The sequence below is a fragment of the Miscanthus floridulus genome, chromosome 11 (assembly GCF_019320115.1).
Source record: "Miscanthus floridulus cultivar M001 chromosome 11, ASM1932011v1, whole genome shotgun sequence".
Taxonomy (NCBI): domain Eukaryota; kingdom Viridiplantae; phylum Streptophyta; class Magnoliopsida; order Poales; family Poaceae; genus Miscanthus; species Miscanthus floridulus.
The window spans coordinates 55,987,635-56,005,378 of record NC_089590.1 but is presented as its reverse complement, the minus strand read 5'-3'; the positions used below and the strand labels follow the sequence as shown (position 1 = coordinate 56,005,378).

General features: G+C 44.6%; 2 protein-coding genes and 1 pseudogene across 2 annotated transcripts; 2 read left to right on the top strand and 1 right to left on the bottom strand.

Annotated features, from left to right (window-relative positions):
• Positions 1-203: 203 nt before the first annotated feature.
• LOC136491990 (ultraviolet-B receptor UVR8-like) lies at positions 204-2,697 on the top strand (annotated as a pseudogene).
• A 391-nt stretch (positions 2,698-3,088) lies between these two features.
• LOC136493397 (protein STICHEL-like 2) lies at positions 3,089-8,890 on the bottom strand. The gene is made up of 8 exons (XM_066489477.1): positions 8,611-8,890; positions 5,794-7,467; positions 5,489-5,708; positions 5,053-5,241; positions 4,765-4,965; positions 3,949-4,678; positions 3,711-3,782; positions 3,089-3,381 (listed from the first exon to the last, which is right to left on the bottom strand). The coding sequence occupies exons 2-7, from the start codon at positions 7,345-7,347 to the stop codon at positions 3,716-3,718; spliced, it is 2,961 nt and encodes a 986-aa protein (XP_066345574.1). The 5' UTR covers positions 7,348-7,467; positions 8,611-8,890; the 3' UTR covers positions 3,089-3,381; positions 3,711-3,715.
• A 5,582-nt stretch (positions 8,891-14,472) lies between these two features.
• Positions 14,473-17,522, top strand: LOC136493647 (mitochondrial inner membrane protease ATP23-like). The gene is made up of 5 exons (XM_066489747.1): positions 14,473-14,671; positions 14,756-14,871; positions 15,711-15,848; positions 15,930-16,013; positions 17,137-17,522. Exons 1-5 carry the CDS (start codon positions 14,530-14,532, stop codon positions 17,269-17,271), a joined length of 615 nt encoding a protein of 204 aa, XP_066345844.1. The 5' UTR covers positions 14,473-14,529; the 3' UTR covers positions 17,272-17,522.
• Positions 17,523-17,744: the final 222 nt, after the last annotated feature.

The window sequence follows — 17,744 nt, the reverse complement described above, 5'->3', positions numbered from 1 at the left end:
TGTGACTAACAGTTTAGTATAGAAAAATGCATTTGACTAGTCTGTTTGAAATCCATAAGTATAAACATGACACTACCTCGTTGGTAAATTATATTATTGGTCCAGATGTCTATCCAGATTATGTGATGATTTGTTTCTTTTTTCCTCAGCAGCTCTAGTCCTTGAAGGTTTTGAGCTCACAATTAAGGCACCTCAAGGTCGTGATGAACTGCAGGTTCCCAATGGATGCCACAGACAGCAAAGCCTCCGTCTTTATAAAGGTCCACAACATTGTGAATGAGAGCACCTCCCACTCTAGTCTATCACTGCAGCAAATCCCCCTCGCTGCAAACCCGTCCATTCTCCTCCATGTGCTCTCTTCCTACGGGCTGGAACCCAAGGATATTGCTGCTTTGGAGGCAACTTTAATTTGTACAACAATATATAAAATGTTTTCAGTATTTTGATTGAAATGTTGCTTATCATGTCTATTACGAATTGACGATTGAGATATAATACAACGTACGTTGTTCAGGCTGCATGTCAATTCTTCAGAGCCCCTGCATACTTTGAGCCAGATGCCACGTTGTCTCTCCCTGAACTTGCAGCATATGATACTTGCTGCCAAAAGGCCATCTTTAAGACAATGAAGCAAGAGGAAAAAGACAGCTTGAAGCAGCGGTGCGGCGGCTCTTGGAAGCTCGTTGATCGGCGAGAAGAATTACCACCGTGGGAAATCTCAGGTTGTAGCTGGACCAGGGCACACTATCGCTGTGACATCGAAGGGGGATGTGTACTCATTCGGCGCGAATTCTTCGGGGCAACTTGGGCTTGGGGATACAGAAGAACAGTGCGAACCATGCCTTATTAGGTAACATAACATATGCTTATTTTGTCGATAACTAGTAGAACTATATATGCACAATTAATGTCACAACTCTCAAACCATGCCTTGTAGGTCTCTGCAGGGCATCGGAATCACACAAGCCGCAGTTGGCTCGAGGCGGACAATGCTCGTGAGTGACACAGGAAGCGTGTACGCGTTTGGACAGGATAGTTACACGGGTTTGTCTTCACGTGGTACTTACACTAGCAGCCCTAAGGTCGTGGAATCACTGAAAGATGTATTTGTAGTCCAAGCATCTGTAGGAGGCTACCTCTCTGCTGTTCTATCTAGAGAGGGTCAGGTTTATACTTTCTGTTGGGGGCGTGATGAGAGGCTTGGTCATGATTCAGACCCAACTGTGATAGGATTTATTGGACCTCTATGTGCAGATCTAGTGGGTAAAACTTGATTTAGATGGGATGACTTGCTGATGTATCTCACTAAATCGTGTCGCGGCCGAGGCGCCGGTGACGTAGTAGCCATAGCGGGTCGGAGTAGAGGTAGCCGTGCAGGCGCCCGCTAGGTCGTCGTAGGTAGCAGCAGTGCAGGCGCGGTGTTGTGGCGGCGGTGAAGGTGATGGAGCTTCCCGTCGCTCACAGCGCCCCTCTCGATCGGTCGAGGGATAGGACATCGGTGAGGGGCTGGCGGTTGCGGTGAACCTCATATATTGTGCCCCAGCATCCACCGTCCTTTTATAACGTTACGCGACGGGGCCCATCAGCCAGAAAAACCGGCTGAGCGCCTCCGATCAGGACGTGGATCAATGATCCAATTGGCCGTTGGGCCAACCGGTGGAGATCATCCTCACGAACTGATCTCAAAAGCCTCGCCTTCTCTCTGAACCGCTTGAGGATGCTCTTGTCGTCCAGATTGCCGCTGGCAATTGCTATCTCCTTATGTTGGCCTACCAACCGACTGGAATAATGTAGGTGTCATTCATTGTTGCCCATTATTCATTCATTGCTGGCCTTCTTCTTACAGTATTAAACAAGCATCACCGTTCATATACATTGGACGGGCATGAGCTTTCTTTGAATTATTTACCTCTTTTTCATGCAATAAGATTGAATTTGTATCAATATTCAATTTGCAGGTCGGTTTACTCGGTAGGGTGCGGTTTAGGAGGCAAGCTTGGGCATGGATGCACGACAAACCTAACGGTCCCAAGAATGATCGAGCATTTGCAGGCACTGAACGTAAAACCGGTATCGATTGCAGCGGGCGCTTTCCATTGTGCTGTCCTGGTGAGTGATGGACGTGTGTTCACCTGGGGGTGGCACTACTATGGCTGTCTGGGACACGATGATGAACAAAAAAGTATTGACCTCCCCACGGCAGTGGCAGGCTTGGGGTCGGTGAAGGCTCGGTACGTCTCGGCTGGCTATTGCTCCACCTTCGTCGTCGCAGAGAATGGCGATGTCTACTCCTTTGGGTGCCATCTTTCGCATAATCTGGGTTTTCAGGTTTGTACTGGAGTCTCGGACAAATCCAGATAAAGTTATTAGATTTGATGTTCCGAATTCCTGACCTCGCCGTTTCATCGTCTCTCGTTGTTTCAGGCAGCCGGCGTGGGAGACGCGGGTGAACGGATTCCCAAGCTAGCCACTCAGATTGCTGCGCTGGATGAAAAGGCTGTGCAGATTAGCGCGACTAACACCTTGGACTGGGCTGGCGACAGTTACGTTCCGGATCACTCTCATACGTTCGTCCTCACCGAGTCCGGCAGGCTCTACTCCCTCGGTGCAGGTAGCAAGGGGCAGCTTGGTGTGAAGCTTGCTGAGGGACAGAAAACTAGACCGGCCCCAGATCGTGTCGCCATTGATCTCGCCTAGTTTCTTTCACCAGCATCGACCTCAACCATCTCCCATGCCCCCATGGTAGCTGCTGGTGTATAAACATTGATTTACAAACATTTTAGCTCGACTTAGATTCTGGATGGACTATTAGGTTTCGTGGTGGCTTCTTTTCTGAACATTGGACAGCCATGGCTTCTGGTTGGTTTCAGTTTGTGTTGGATTGCGATGGCCATTCTCTGGTAAATGCAACCGGTTGCGCTGAAACAAACTTCACATGCTGACGCTGATGCTTCTGCGCACGTGCCAAATGCGACTCAAATGCTGATCGATTTATCTTTTGATTGAAAGGAAGATCAATCTATGAGTCGTGAGGAGTTTAGACGATGTTAATCATTCAGCTAACAAAAAGATGATATAAATGGGAGAGCTTCAAATCGTCCTGCAAAATTCAGATAACAGAACTATTCAGTATACACAGGGTTTCATCATTGGCGTGCTGTACAACTGCCCACTAGTAGCATTATAAAGGACCTGCATTTCCAAGAAAATATCACTAAATAGTTTCTCAGCTGCCTACCAAGAACAAGAATAACACAGACCCCTCCTGGATTTTCCTTCAAAAATTGTCCCCGCAGGTGGTGTCCATGTCTCCAGCTTCGGGCAAAATTGGTAAATGTCATAGCAGAATTGCTGTCTTCCATCTAGGATGCTCTTCCCTTCCTGCAAATTCAGAGAGATGCAAAAGGTAAGCTGAATGATTTGACACTGTTTTTCAGCATGTCAATGTTCTGCTATCATGATTCACTTTTCCCCAGCTTTCAGCATGTCAGTGTTCTGCTATCATGATTCAGTTTTCCCCAGCAGCAATGCTTGTGCTGGTTGTTGCAGTTACGCTTGTAAGAAAGCAACTTGCTGGTGTGGGGGATGCTCTGGCAGAACTGGGGTCAACATGTCACGTGAACACTAGCAAATAGCAACCGAGCAGGCCAAAACACTGAATCCATATGGCTATTCCGACCAAGTAATGTGAAAAATACAGAGTAATGTACCTCTGTTACATGGATTGTTTTGGGGCCCTCCAGCAGAGTAGATTCGAACCAAAGCGTGAATTCTTGCTCCACCTGTAGAAGAAACAAGATAGTTCAGCACTCGTTTGTCACGTCGCAGTAATGTAACTGAATATATCGTTGCATGAGATTGTATGGCTAAATAGTTGCCCGTGAAGAAGCAATAATCGAGGCTATCAATCAAAGTACACTGGAATAGTGCCAAGTTCAGACTGCTTACAAATCATCATCTCTTGAACTGTAAGTAGCTCTTGAATTTGATCTTGAACACTGCTCATAAGGTTCGTACGCACAGAAGTATGTATCGAATTCTTTCTTAGGAAGGAAGTCCATCTTGTTATGTGGCTGGATCCTCAAACAGATTGTGTGTGCTGCGCCAGAAGACAATAGCTTCTTTTGAAGCTTGAGTGTTCGTGAGAAGCAATTCGGCTTGAGTGTTCGTGAGAAGCAATTCGGCTGTAGGTCAGGCTCCTGGATGCTATCAAAGTGGCCCTGCTCACTTATACCCTTTGAGTAGTTAGTCTCCGACCTGCATGTCCTTGTCAGGTCATCTGTCATGGATCTGTTTGATGTCAAGGTACTCCGAGCATCATCCTCACAACCATGGACTGTTGGTTTTGAATCAACACGTTGCATGGTATATGGTGATTCCTGCTGACTAGAGGTGTAGCCTTTAAGCGGTGTCTCCCTTGCCCCAGGCCTCACAGCTTCATCTTCATCAGTCACAACTGAATCTGACAGCTCTTGCTTCCGGCCAGAGCAGTTGAGAAAACTGAACGACTGTCTCTTCAACCTAGCATCTTTTCTCACCGGACACTGTACAAGTTTGAATCTGATCTCCACATTGCACCCAAGAACATGTTGTAAAGAGCATTCTATTAGGCTTTGCATTTTCTCTGCTCTTGATAGGTGATCTGGGTGTCCAAAACCAACTTCTGCTATGGCCAGCTCTGAGAATTTGTACATAGTGTATCATTTTCAGCACAATCCATATATGAAAATTAAAATTCAATTGAGATGGCACGTTTGTTTTTACCTTCAGTAACGTGAACCGATGATAAGAAGCCTTCTTTCCTGAGGAAACTTTTGGCTGACCTTGATCGACACTTTCCAATGGCTCTCCTCCATATGTTCTCAAGCTTAAGCCGCCTACAGTGTCTCTCAGAACAGTTGGACTTGCTGCTGTTACATGCCTGACAAAAATTGGCACTTGAGTGCACCTTGGAAACCCAGTCATCTACACAATGGGATATCAAAAATGGTTATCATTCCATTCTGTATGGAAATCGGAAATACATGGGATACTGCGAATTAGTATGTTTACCTGTATATCCAGTTACTGAATGTGCATGCATATCATTAGGTTCAGCAGCAAGGTTAGGTTCATTGGTGCTAAACTGCAAAAGCGCAACTGTAACCCAAGTAGCCTGATTCCTTGATGTCCTCAATTGTTTTTCAGTTTCTGATAGTATCTTCAGTGCATGTCTTAATTTCTTTATTCCAACCTCTGATACTGCATAATCGTGACAAAAAAGACCAGACTTGAGACGAAAACCTTTGTGGAACAAACAGGGATGTAGATAGACACAGTTTCAAAAATCAAGATAAAAGAAAGATCATGACAATTTTCCAACAATATATGTATGATCCTGTAGTTGGTTCAATTCAAGCATCTTGAAATATCAGCACGCAATTTTGAACAATAGGAGAATGCTCATGTGGCAAATAAGAAAGAAACATGGCAAGGAAAGGACACGTACATGCATATCTACCCAAGAAACTTTTGCTGACTTCAGTAAGTGCAGATTGACATCGCCCTGAGAGAATGTCCATAATAAGGTTGGCCAACTGAGACACCAGCTGCAGAGGATCAATTGCTGACCCCATAAGTTCTCGAGCTCGTCTTACAGTATTGGTTGTGTCGGATGACAATGCTAGGTCAAGCAATTCAATCAACTCGTCATCAGACACAGATCCTACCTGCAAATAACAGATATATAAACATGACAATACTGACTTTATGATATACTACTTAGAGCATGACAGATGACAGTAGATAACTCACAAGTTCATGCACAAGAGAAATTGTGATCTTCCCAAGCAAACTGAGTTGATCAAGCATTATTTCTGAATCTCTAAGAGAACCATTAGACTTTGCAGCAATGAAGTACAACCCATCATGGTCAAATTCCAATCCTTCCTCTATACAGATTTTCTCCAACCTGTATACAATATCCGCCACCTTTATCTTCGGAAAATGGAACTTCTGGCAATGTGTGATGGAAGTGCGAGGCAGGCTTTCTATGTCAGAAGTAATCATAATGTATACTGTATGCCGGTATGGCTCGTCAAGACTCTTCAGAATTGCTGACCATGCATCTTCTTGCAAGAGATGGCATTCATCTATTATGAAAACCTTGAAGCGCGAAGAATATGGAACGAGAGATGCACTCTTGAGAAGTGCCTTTACTCGACCTAAACGATCCATTTTCGCCGCATCAAGTTCTTTCACATCTCTACTCTTCCCAGAGAAAAGAATGACACACTCTTTACAGAACCCACATGGCCTTTGCTCTTCAAGAGATACACAATTTAGTGCCGCGGCAAAAATCCTTGCCGTGGATGTCTTGCCTGTACCCCGGGGGCCATGAAACAAGTACATTGGAGCAACTTTTCCTTTGCAAGAGGAATATAAGAGGGACTGGGCAACAACATTTAGGCCAATCAATTCACTGAAAGAACGAGGGCGGAATTTCTGGCTTAAACACCTCGGTGTCTCAGTGTATGGTACATTGCCTTGGAATGCTGCCTCAGTCCCATCTGTAGACAAGAGAGGTTGATCTGGACCATCACTATCAGAATAAAGTTCTCGGTACTTTGACGCTCCTGACCAGCAGTAGCTTATACCACAGCCACTAAAATTCGATCCCACGACATCATTTGACCTCAATCGTGTATCCTCAGTTCCATGCCCTAAAGTGCTTCTTCTTGACCCAACGGAGCGTACCTCACTGGCTGACATACAGGGGCTCCCAACACGGCTCATTGCAGCAGAAGACTTGCTCCTGAATTTGGAGTAGTCTGGCATTTTCACTTCTTCATCAGCCTTATCTGGCATTGCAAATTTTGGTCTTTCATAAGAATTCACTTCCTCCTCTTCCTTATCTGCATCCACATTGTTGACCATATTGTTTGACAACTGACGGATAGAACTATGATTTGAGTGGTTAGAATCCAATGACTTGCGGTGACCATCTTGGCGGACACGATGAACCTGCTTGTTTCTCGGTGGGTTCAAGCCTCTGATCCTGACAGCAGAAGATTTCCTATATGATGCAGTCCTTGCATTTGGTCCCCGAAAACTCCGCTCTGACCCCATTGTAGGCTCAGCTCCCACATCTTCGTCTTCTTCAACCAGATGATGATGCGCTGACCTGCCAAGCTCCAGAGTCACCCCATTGCTAGAAGCAGTCTCCCAGATCATGTGATCAGAAGGAGATGCGTACTTGCTCATCGAGTTTGTCGCTGGATCCCGCAGCGATCTCACTCGCTTGAGCTGCACCAAGGTTCTTGACAGTGGGACATCCACAGACACAGAGTGACGCCTCATGTCCATCATCTTGAATATGCACTTCTCCGTTCCAACTTACCCAGCAATAATGAAAGATAGTATCTTCAATGTTGACATGGAAATGTGGTCCTTCTTTTGATTAGGACATGACCCATTGTAGCAAAGTCACTGCAGAAGATCAGACAAAAGAACCATAAGAACACAGGTTTCCGTACATGCCCTGATTCTCCCCTTGTACAGCCAACAAGGAGCTTCAACTCAGATGAGAGATCAGGTCAAGATCGTAGCTGGACACATCATCAAGTCTGATAAAACGGTACTAAAGTGAATCATTTGCATGGCTTTTGAGCTCAAACAGAAAATGCTGCATGTTCCGTATCTCCAGTATATATTAAATCCAGGCCAGAACTTGAGACATATATATAAGCATAAAAGAGGAGGAGCAGATTTTTAAAAAAGAAGTAATGTTTAAGGCTATCTTAGTGCAGTATTGGAGCATTTATTTTGTATACCGGAACAGGCCCATAGAAACGAAGTATGAAATCTCGAGGTCCCAGAATCATTCAATAAGCACAGATCAAGGCAGTAAAAATGAAATGCCTCATTTTTGCTGTACAAAGGAATCAGGAATGAGGCGTCACTTCCCCCTTTTCTAACAGAAATGAAAGGTAAAAACAGTGCAGATAATCCACACGTTCTCTCCTTTTCTAACGAACGTGGGGCTCCTAGGAAAAAACAAACAGCAAGTGTGGAGAAAACAATCAAAAAGTCAAATCCTGCCCCTAGCCTCAGCCCCAGACCCCCAGTAGCCTGCACTTAAAAGTAGAAGAGATTTGCACAATTGCAAGTACCAATCACCACCAACCTCTCGTAGAAATATGACATGGCACATTGGCACAGCAAACCAAAAAAAAAATCCAAATAAAAACTACTCAAAGGACAGCGAAGAACCCCTCTCAGAACCTCAAATGAAATCACTGAAGATTGCAAAAATCTTTGGGCCCATCTCCCCCATCTCCCAACCAGCAATGGCCCTCTTCCTGCTACCGCATAGAGATGCAGCGACCGGTGCATTCCTTGTCGTTTAGCTCCTCGCAAGAACACGGATCAGAAGCACAATTCAAAAACCCCACAAAATCACAAATCAGTGCCGCGGCATTGCGAAAGAACCACGAGATCCAGCGACGGGGCAAGCAAACAACGAGACGCGCGGCGAGGGAGGCAGGAGACCCCGTCCGGAACGGAGGGGAAGGGAACCCGTCGGGATTAAAGCGATGAATGCGCGAGGAACAATGGAGGACGCCTTCTCACCAGAAGGAAACCCGGCGGAGGAGGCGGCGGCGGCGGCGGCACGGGCCCAGGGAACGGCCAGGGCTTTTGCCTCGACGGGGTCGGGACAGCGCCGCGTGAGGCCTGCTCTGGTACGGTGCAGCGTGGTAATGGTAGCGGCGGGTACAGTCAGCTTGCTAATCAGCCGGTCGGCCCAGCACCTCACCACCTCACCTCACTCAGCTGAGCTCGCGCGGCTGGAGCCTGGAGGGGGGAGGAGAGCGGGGAGTGTGAGCAGCACCAGCCAGCGGCAGCTTGGGTGTGGCCATGTGCTCAGTGGCAGAACGGCACGGAAAAGGGCAGGTTTGGGGGGTGATTAAACAAGTGCAGTGGACCAGTGGTCATGGCGACGGGTGCAGCGGCAGCACACCCCACAGTCCTGGGCGGTGGGGCCGCTGCAGTCTCGGCGATCGTGCCGTAGCGATGGCGTTTCTGTAGTTTTGCCAGAGGCCGGAGGGTGGTGCCGGCCGTGCGCAGCAGAGAGGGTGTGTGTGAGTGAGGGAAAGGCCGCTAGGCTTTTTGTTCGTTGCGGTGGCTGTCTCCGAACCAGAAGAGAGAGGAACGAAGAAGTGAGCCTTTCACGTGCACACGGCACCTCCGTCTTGCTTGAAATTACACAAGGGTCCTCTTTAAGTCCGGTTTTTGTGCTGTAGCACAAGAAGCGCACGGTGTAGGACAAATGAACTAGCTTCAGATCGTTTTTCGTAGGTGACCTTGATTGGAGGAAGTACATCACTACTTTCTCTGACACTTTTTTTTGTAACGAATCAGCAGGGAAGCTACCTGTTATCTTAAAAAGCAGGAAAATCCTCACAGACACTGTATAGAGAGAAAAAGTTACGGCAGCAACAACAACGACAATTTTGTTGCTAAGTAAAATATTTTGTATAGATAGCTCTTGGAGACTTGGTACAGAACATATATATACTACTGCACCACAAACTATGTATACTCCTTTTCCTCTCTTTTCTAATGACTGCAAACATTGGTACCAAATTATAGTTCACTTTTGTTTTGTCCAAAGTCAGACTTATCTATTTTTGATCAAATTTATAGAAAAAATACACTAACATCTAAAACATGTTAATATGTGTTTTTGAAAATTTAGTTATTACTCTACCGTTTCATGCTTCGAACAAGTGCATTGGACGTGATGACCTCGCTCGAGCCCCCATTATTGTTATTTGGAGCATAATTGCATAAAGCCTCTGCCCCTTCTAAACTAGTAAACCATCTCTTCAAAAATTTGCTCATGTTTCAGATTGTTTCAGCTTATTCTCTCTCATAGAACACTATTGAATCATCCGAAATCATCCGAAATCTACTGTGCAACCTAACAGCCGAACACGCCCTAATAACTTACTTTCGTAGATCAAGCCCCTCAAACTAGTTCAACAGAACTCCATCTCATCATCTCAAAAAAAAAAGAATTCCTTGTCCGCTTCCTCAAATAAATATCTTTTATTGTAGGGTTTGAACTGCAAATATGAGAGTCAAGGAATTCCAACAAATAGCGCCTTGAATGGCATGAAAAGACAGGATGACAAAATGGAGAGAAAAAACACACACACACGTTCGCGTCATGTCAATGCCTATGCCCAATGTCCCAGAAACGCAAAAAAGACGTGCCGTGAAATACTAGCAGGAAATTTTCTTCGAGAAGGACGAAAGAGAGAGAAAATTTTCTTTGGATGTGTGCCGTGCGCGTCTGACGATGCGCGAGGAGCATGCCAATGGGTATCATCGCCAGAAACCTACTGTACGGAGTACTACCCCTACCGTTACAGAACGTGAAAGGCTATGCAATAGGGGCAAGCATCTCTGCTGCATGCCTCCAGTTGCGCCGTGCACTACCGAGAGGCTGTGTTTAGTTCGCGAAATTTGGAAATTTAGCTATGGTAGTATTTTTATTTTTATTTGATAATTAATGTTCAATCATGGACTAATTAGACTCAAAACGTTCGTCTCGCGATTTTCAACTAAACTGTGTAATTAGTTTTTTTCATCTATATTTAATGCTTCATACACGTATCGCAAGATTTGATGTGATGACTACTATAGTACTTTTTGAGAAATTTTTTGGAAACTAAACACAGCGAGAATCATCGCACGTCCAATCGAAATCCAGCCTTGCGTCGCGCAAACACATGGTGCCCACCCTTTGACCGGAATGAACGTTCTTCTCTGTTATTCCTCCGGCCAATTTTTTTTTAAAAAAAAACAGCGTAATTTTAGCTTTTTTTTAATTTTAACCCTGTCTATAAAAAATATTAATAGTATTATAGTAACATCGAACCAGTACTAATATTGAATTGGCCACAAAATATATTTTTGTAGCATATATGTTTTGATATAAATATGATATTTTTTTTATAAATTTAGTTAAACTTAAAAATAAATTGACTTGCATCAAATTTATAGTTATACTTTTGTACAAAACATGTCGGGACTTTTCATTTCCTGTGGCCCAGGTGGAATTAATTAAGTCGTTTGTCTTGTGTATGGAAAGTTGGAGGGAAGACACATCATTTAGAAATATATCTTGTGTATGAACAACGTATTCCATAGTCCGTGCTCTTATCATTTCCTTTTATTTAGAGAGTGTTTGGGTGCCGGTCACTGTTGGCCACGCCTAAAGTGCGGCATGGTGTGGCGTAGAGTTTTTCGGCGCCGCACCTGAGGCATAGTTTTCTAGTGCCAGCGCCACACTTCATGGCGAGTTTTCCATTATTGCAAGATTCTATGGCTGCCTCAACCACGTAATAAGCTTGCCACCGCTGTGGCATTGCGGTATGTGGCTGGAAGCCAAATGGTCTCTGCTCCCTGTCTTCGACATGTGCAATCAAATGTCTGCTCCCTGTCTTCGTGCATATTCCCTCCGTACTAAAAAAAAATGAAGTCGTTTTAGACAAGGATTGTGTCAAATATTGAGAATATAAATCACGAATAACTTTTAAGTTGTTAAGTTTGAAAATATGAAAACCATATGTATAGATTTGTCTTAAAAAATACTTTCACAAAAAAATACATATATCATTTTTTGATAAATATCTTTATAAAAATAAGTAGTCAAAGTTATGCTTTGAAGACCGTATCGTTGTCCAAGACAACTTTATTTTTGAGTACGGAGGGAGTACAGTAGTGTGTGCTTGCTGGTTCTTCTAGGTTTTGTACCGGTACTAAGCCCTGTGTAGTAGTAGCAGAACTTAGGGTCTACAGACTCTACACGTACGACGCCTAGCCCGAAAACTAAACACTTGCCTGAACAGGCCGGGCATAGATGAGCTAGACGAGTAGCTGCTGTGATATACTATGGCCTCTTGACATTGCAGTAGTATTAGCAGGAGTGCACCGCTGAGTGCAGGAGACATCCGTGGTCTTCCAGACATGATGCGCCATCATTAACCATGGCCAGCTTTCTTTTACTTTGCTCTCTAAGCCGAGCGCTTAACACAGTTTTAAGCGATGGATCGAAGGGGAGAGCCTAAACGTACTACTGTACTGTACTCCCACATGCAATCACTGATGCCGGCTGCCGCTGCCGCCGCCTGTGCCCTGTAGAGAGCATCGATGATTGGGTCCTGGGCACGTGCCGAAAGCCTCGCTCCCAATAGATTCTCAGCTCCTAGCCTGTGAGTGGCGATCGGTACTACTACTCGGTGTGTGTACTCATCACTCATCAGTAGTACACTGCTCTTTGTTGTAGCGGTGTTTCTCTTCTTGCTGTACAACATGCATGCATATGGATGATCATCTCAGAAGATGTGAAGCTTCAGTTCATTTCATCGCTCGTAGCAGGTGCGGTACGTGCAAGCTCTCTACATAGGACCACTATAAGAGTACGCAGCAGCATGCGGTGGATCAGGTTCGGGTGTGGTAACCTGAAGTCCTGAACTGAAAATGCTGAAATTAAGTTTCCTGCTGCCACTCTGATAAAAACCCAGCGCGAATTTTATGCCCCAACAGGCCGTGGCAACGGTGCATGTCCTTGATGTTCTCCCATCGTCGTGCGTGCTGCAAGGGCTTCGACGCGTACGTGGTCCACCCAAAAAAAAATATGTATCTAGGAAAAAAAAACTTGCTTTGGGCCGGGACACTCAGCGGATGATCTACAGCTTAAGCGAGGATCGATCAGACAACTAGACAAGACAGCGGGGGCAAACAAGTGCAAGTCTACACGTTGTACTGTAGAGTGTAGAGAGTACAGACAGTCTCGTGCGCCTCACTGGCGTGACCGGAAACCGGTGGCCTTGAGCATGCAGCTCTTGCACGGCCTCCCTTGGATTCTTGAACGACGACGACGAGAAGGGCCGGATTCGCGTCTGTTTGGCGCCACGTGCATGCATGCGCCCATCGTGCGTGGCACTGGCGCACACGCCGCCCGTTTCCGGTGTTCCAGATCGGCGCGGCAGAAGACGCAGATAAACAAAAGTGCTGCTGCTACGCCGGTGCCCCGCCCGATAGGTTTATTTGTCCCGGTGCGGCTTGTCATCCATGGCTCCCTCGTCCCCGCCTGCCTGGCTGCTCCGTGCCTCGTGCATCGATCGGCGTTCGCAAAAACAAGTGCAAGCTGCTTCCTCATCACCTTTTCCAACCGATCCTTTCACGAGGTTGCTAGCCAAAAAAGAAAAAAACGCACACATGCAAACGCAGCTTGGCGCGGTGCCTCTTCGTTCTCCTAATCTCGTTGTTTTTTAGGAAGAAAAAAAAAGAAATTGCTTTGCTGCCTGATCAAACCGCAACGGAGAAAGTTCACGTTACCTCCTTTAACTTTTGCGAAAGTCTGCTTTTCCTCTCTAAACTCTAAAACCGGATAAACCACCTCTTGAACTTTTAAAACCGTTCGTTTTACCTCCCTGACCGGTTATAAGCGGTTTTCAAAGGCGGTTTTGTCTTTTTTATTTATTTCGGCTGGATATTTGTAAAATCATAGTAAATCACAGAAAAATCATAAAATAGAAAAAATCCAATTTCGTTAGACTTCACATGATTAGATCTACACAGTGACCATATAATATGGTATGCTTTAGTACAAATTTTTTGCTATAGCTTTAGATCTATGTTTTTCTATAATTAATTCATAGCTGCAGTATCTATGGTCCAATTATGAAGAACTTTTTTGATGGGTTAATTATTGTATATTTGAACTGTAGTAAAAATTTCATACTCATTGGATCATGTATAACTTAGTTATAGATTTATTTTATAACTAAGTTATACATAATCCAATGAGTATGAATTTTTTACTACAATTCAAGTATACAATAGTTAGCCTACCATAAAAATTTCACCACAATTAGACCGTAGAAACTGTAGCTATAAATTAATTACAGAAAAGCATAGATCTAAAGCTATAACAAAAATTTGTACTAAAGCATACCATATTATATGTTCACTGTGTAGATCTACTCATGTGGAGTCCAACAAAATTGGATTTTCTATTTTCTATTTTTTCTGTGATTTACTATGATTTTTCAAATATTCAATCGAAATAAATAAAAAAGAAAAAGACAAAACCGCCTTTGAAAAGCGCTTATAATCGGTCAGGGAGGTAAAACGAACGGTTTTAAAAGTTCAGGGAGATGGTTTACCCGGTTTTAGAGTTCAGAGAGGAAAAACAGACTTTCGCAAAAGTTGAGAAAGGTAATGTAGACTTTTTCCAACAGCAACGTCTACATCATCCTGTGTTGCAAGTTGCAGGGGCCTGTGGCAGTCCATTGTATTCCGCTAAGTTTTCGGCCCAACTACTTCCCAGCCCATGAAGCCCTGCGCCGCGTGACGAATCGCGCAGCCGACTGGCCCAAACCAACTCCCAACCAAGGCGGCGACGGGCCGACGGCTAAACCTAACTAAACCCCTCGACGCAGCCGCCGGCGGAGGGGAGGGGCTCAGGGACAGAAAATGGCGGAGGGGAACGGCGGCAGCGGCAGCGGCGCCGCGGCGGGCGTCCGCGTCGGGGCCGAGTCCTCCGAGCCGAAGCGCGCCTCCCTCCGCGCCATGCCGCACGAAGAATGCGTCGAGGGCATCCGCTCCGCGCTCAAAAGTACGCGCCCGGCACCACCACGGCCGCCCGCTCCTGGTTCTTCCGTGTGCTGACCCCGTGCTGTCATGTCAATCCGGTGCGCAGATCCGACGGTGCGGTTCCTGAGGGAGCGGATGGAGAAGGCCGGATGCCAGGTGTGGCCGCGCCTCATCCAGGCGGCAACCTGCTCCAGTGCCGGCGGCTACGCCAGCGGGCATGGGGTATGCTCTTCTTTGCTTCCCTTTCCCCATCTTTTGGCTTCCAAAGGATCGTCGCCATTGCCCATTGGTAGATAGGGTGCAAGTAGAAGGCTAGAAACTTATCTTGACCAATAGCGCTGCTGTATAATCCGCTTGGAATGTGCTCCTATCAGTCTGCTCACAGTTAGGAATGATTCAGTGCAACATGCTACGAACGATCTATTCTTCATTTGGCAAATGACAGTCCTTTAGCTGTTTTTGATATGACTACTACATGCTAATTTGGCTCAGAATTGGCTACCATAGTGCTCAAGATTCGCCATCTCAGGGCACCTGAAACTGTGATATGCCAAAAGTGTGATATCTCCTCTCAAAATAAAAAGGGGTGTCAGAGCTAGTGATGAAGTATGTTGGACTGGCTTATGAGCTTGATTGCCTGTTCCCTTTAGGTAGATGTAGTTCATTGTATATCAATTGGTAACTTATTGCGTATAGTTAGAAACTAAAGACCCTTTCACCTTTTGTGTTGGATGGGGCTACAAGTTGGCAGTGTAGATTTCTATGCTATTGTTCGTTCCTGGGACACTGCTTTGATGAACACTTGGGTATTTGGACAGCATAAAGTTACTGTGGAATGTATGGGTCTCCTACTTGCAACACATCAGCTAATCTCATGGTTCACGTGGATATGGCACCTTTTTTTCTCAGTAATATCGTAAATCGTAATAACTATGTGCTTATGTGTTTGTCAAAAAACACTGAATTCTTTAATGCTTTGATTCATTTGTCATCTAGTACTCTATTTTCCTAGTCGACTACTAATGGCAGAATAGGCTTAATTTTGCAATGATTGTGTCCAGATAAAAGTTTGCTGCAATCACATGGCTTTTCAAGATCAGATTACCCAGGTCCTTATTCATGAACTGATACACGCTTATGACGACTGTGTTGCCAAAAATCTGGACTGGAAGAATTGTGCTCACCATGCTTGCTCTGAGGCAAGAAAGCTCTCTCCTTTTACAATGTCATGTATTGTTGCATGAAAACTTATGCTTGCTTTAATGCCTGCACATTCTTAGATTCGAGCCAATCACCTTAGTGGTGATTGCCATTACAAACGTGAATTGTTGCGTGGTTTCATGAAGATAAGGGGTCATGAACAAGTAAGTCTCTTTTCTAACCTTGTGACTCATATTCGAGCTACAAAGTACAAACCACATGTGCCTCTGTTACCTAGCTGTTTTTTCTCTGTTCTCTACTCGCATAACATAATTGTATATCTACTTGCTTCCTCCTCCACAACAACAACAACAACAACAAAGCCTTTAAGTCCCAAACAAGTTGGGGTAGGCTAGAGTTGAAACCCAGCAGAAGCAATCAAGGTTCAGGCACGTGAATAGTTGTTTTCCAAGCACTCCTATATAAGGCTAAGTCTTTGGGTATATTCCATCCTTTCAAGTCTCCTTTTATTGCCTCTACCCAAGTCAACTTCGGTCTTCCTCTGCCTCTCTTCACGTTAATATCCTGGCTTAGGATTCCACTATGCACCGGTGCCTCTGGAGGTCTCCGTTGGACATGTCCAAATCATCTCAACCGGTGTTGGACAAGCTTTTCTTCAATTGATGCTACTCCTAATCTATCACGTATATCATTGTTCCGAACTCGATCCCTTCTTGTATGACCACAAATCCAACGCAACATACGCATTTCCGCGACATTTATCTGTTGAACATGTCGTCTTTTCGTAGGCCAACATTCTGCACCATACAACATAGCAGGTCTAATCGCCGTCCTATAAAACTTGCATTTTAGCTTCTGTGGTACCCTTTTGTCACAATAGTTAATTTTGGCTTTGTTCTGAGTCAACTTCTTTAACTTTGTCCAAGTTTGTAGAAAAACACTCAAACATCTAGAATATCAGATGAGTTTCATTAGATTCTTTATGCAATATATTTTGATAGAGAATTTATTTGAACTTGTAAATGCCAGTATATTTTCTAAAAGCATGGTCAAAGTTAGAGAAATTTGACTTAGGATAAACACAAAATGAACTATAATTTGTAATGGAGGGGGTATGAACTATCAAAATTTAATTTATGTGTGTTAGCAATAAAATACTCAGTTACTATTGCCAAATATAAAATGCATCTGAGGATACTGAGATTTTTCTTGTGCTTTCGATGGCTCTCTTGAGTTCATTTTTTTAGTTTCAACTAATATCCTCTAATTGTATTTTTTGCCTAATTGAATTTCATCTACTGTATCATTTCTGTTTATTTCTTAAAGGACTGTGTCAAAAGGCGGGCTCTGGTGTCTCTGAAAAACAACCCATACTGCTCAGAGACTGCTTCAAAAGATGCAATTGAAGCTGTATGGGATATATGCTACAATGACACACGCCCATTTGATAGAGCTCCATGAAATCTTTTCAGGACTGGGATACACTAGCTATTTTGTGCAACCTGTTTTGATATTCTGACGCCCTACAGAAAACTGTATTTCAGCAAACTGTGACAGCAAAGTACAGCTTTTTTTCCCCCTGCTGTAGCCAAGCCGTGCTGCATCCGTGATGAGTCTGCGCACATTGTAACGATTTAGTTCGAGTAATTCAATTCTTTTGTGCGACATCCCGACAGTTCAATAAGTTATAAACATAAGGTTTGTCGGTAGCGTGCATACTCTTCAGAAGGAAATTGCTGTAGATGTTGGTGTGTTGTGCCATTATATTTGTTAGCATCAACATGTGGAAATGCATCCACCGCGAGTGCCTACTGAAGTTCTCAAGTCTCAACTCAACCATCTCAAACCATTAAATTACCCACCAGGAACTAAAAGAACAGTAGGAGAATAAGTTAGAAGCTTCTTAGGGGAAGCTGAGATGATATGGAAATTTG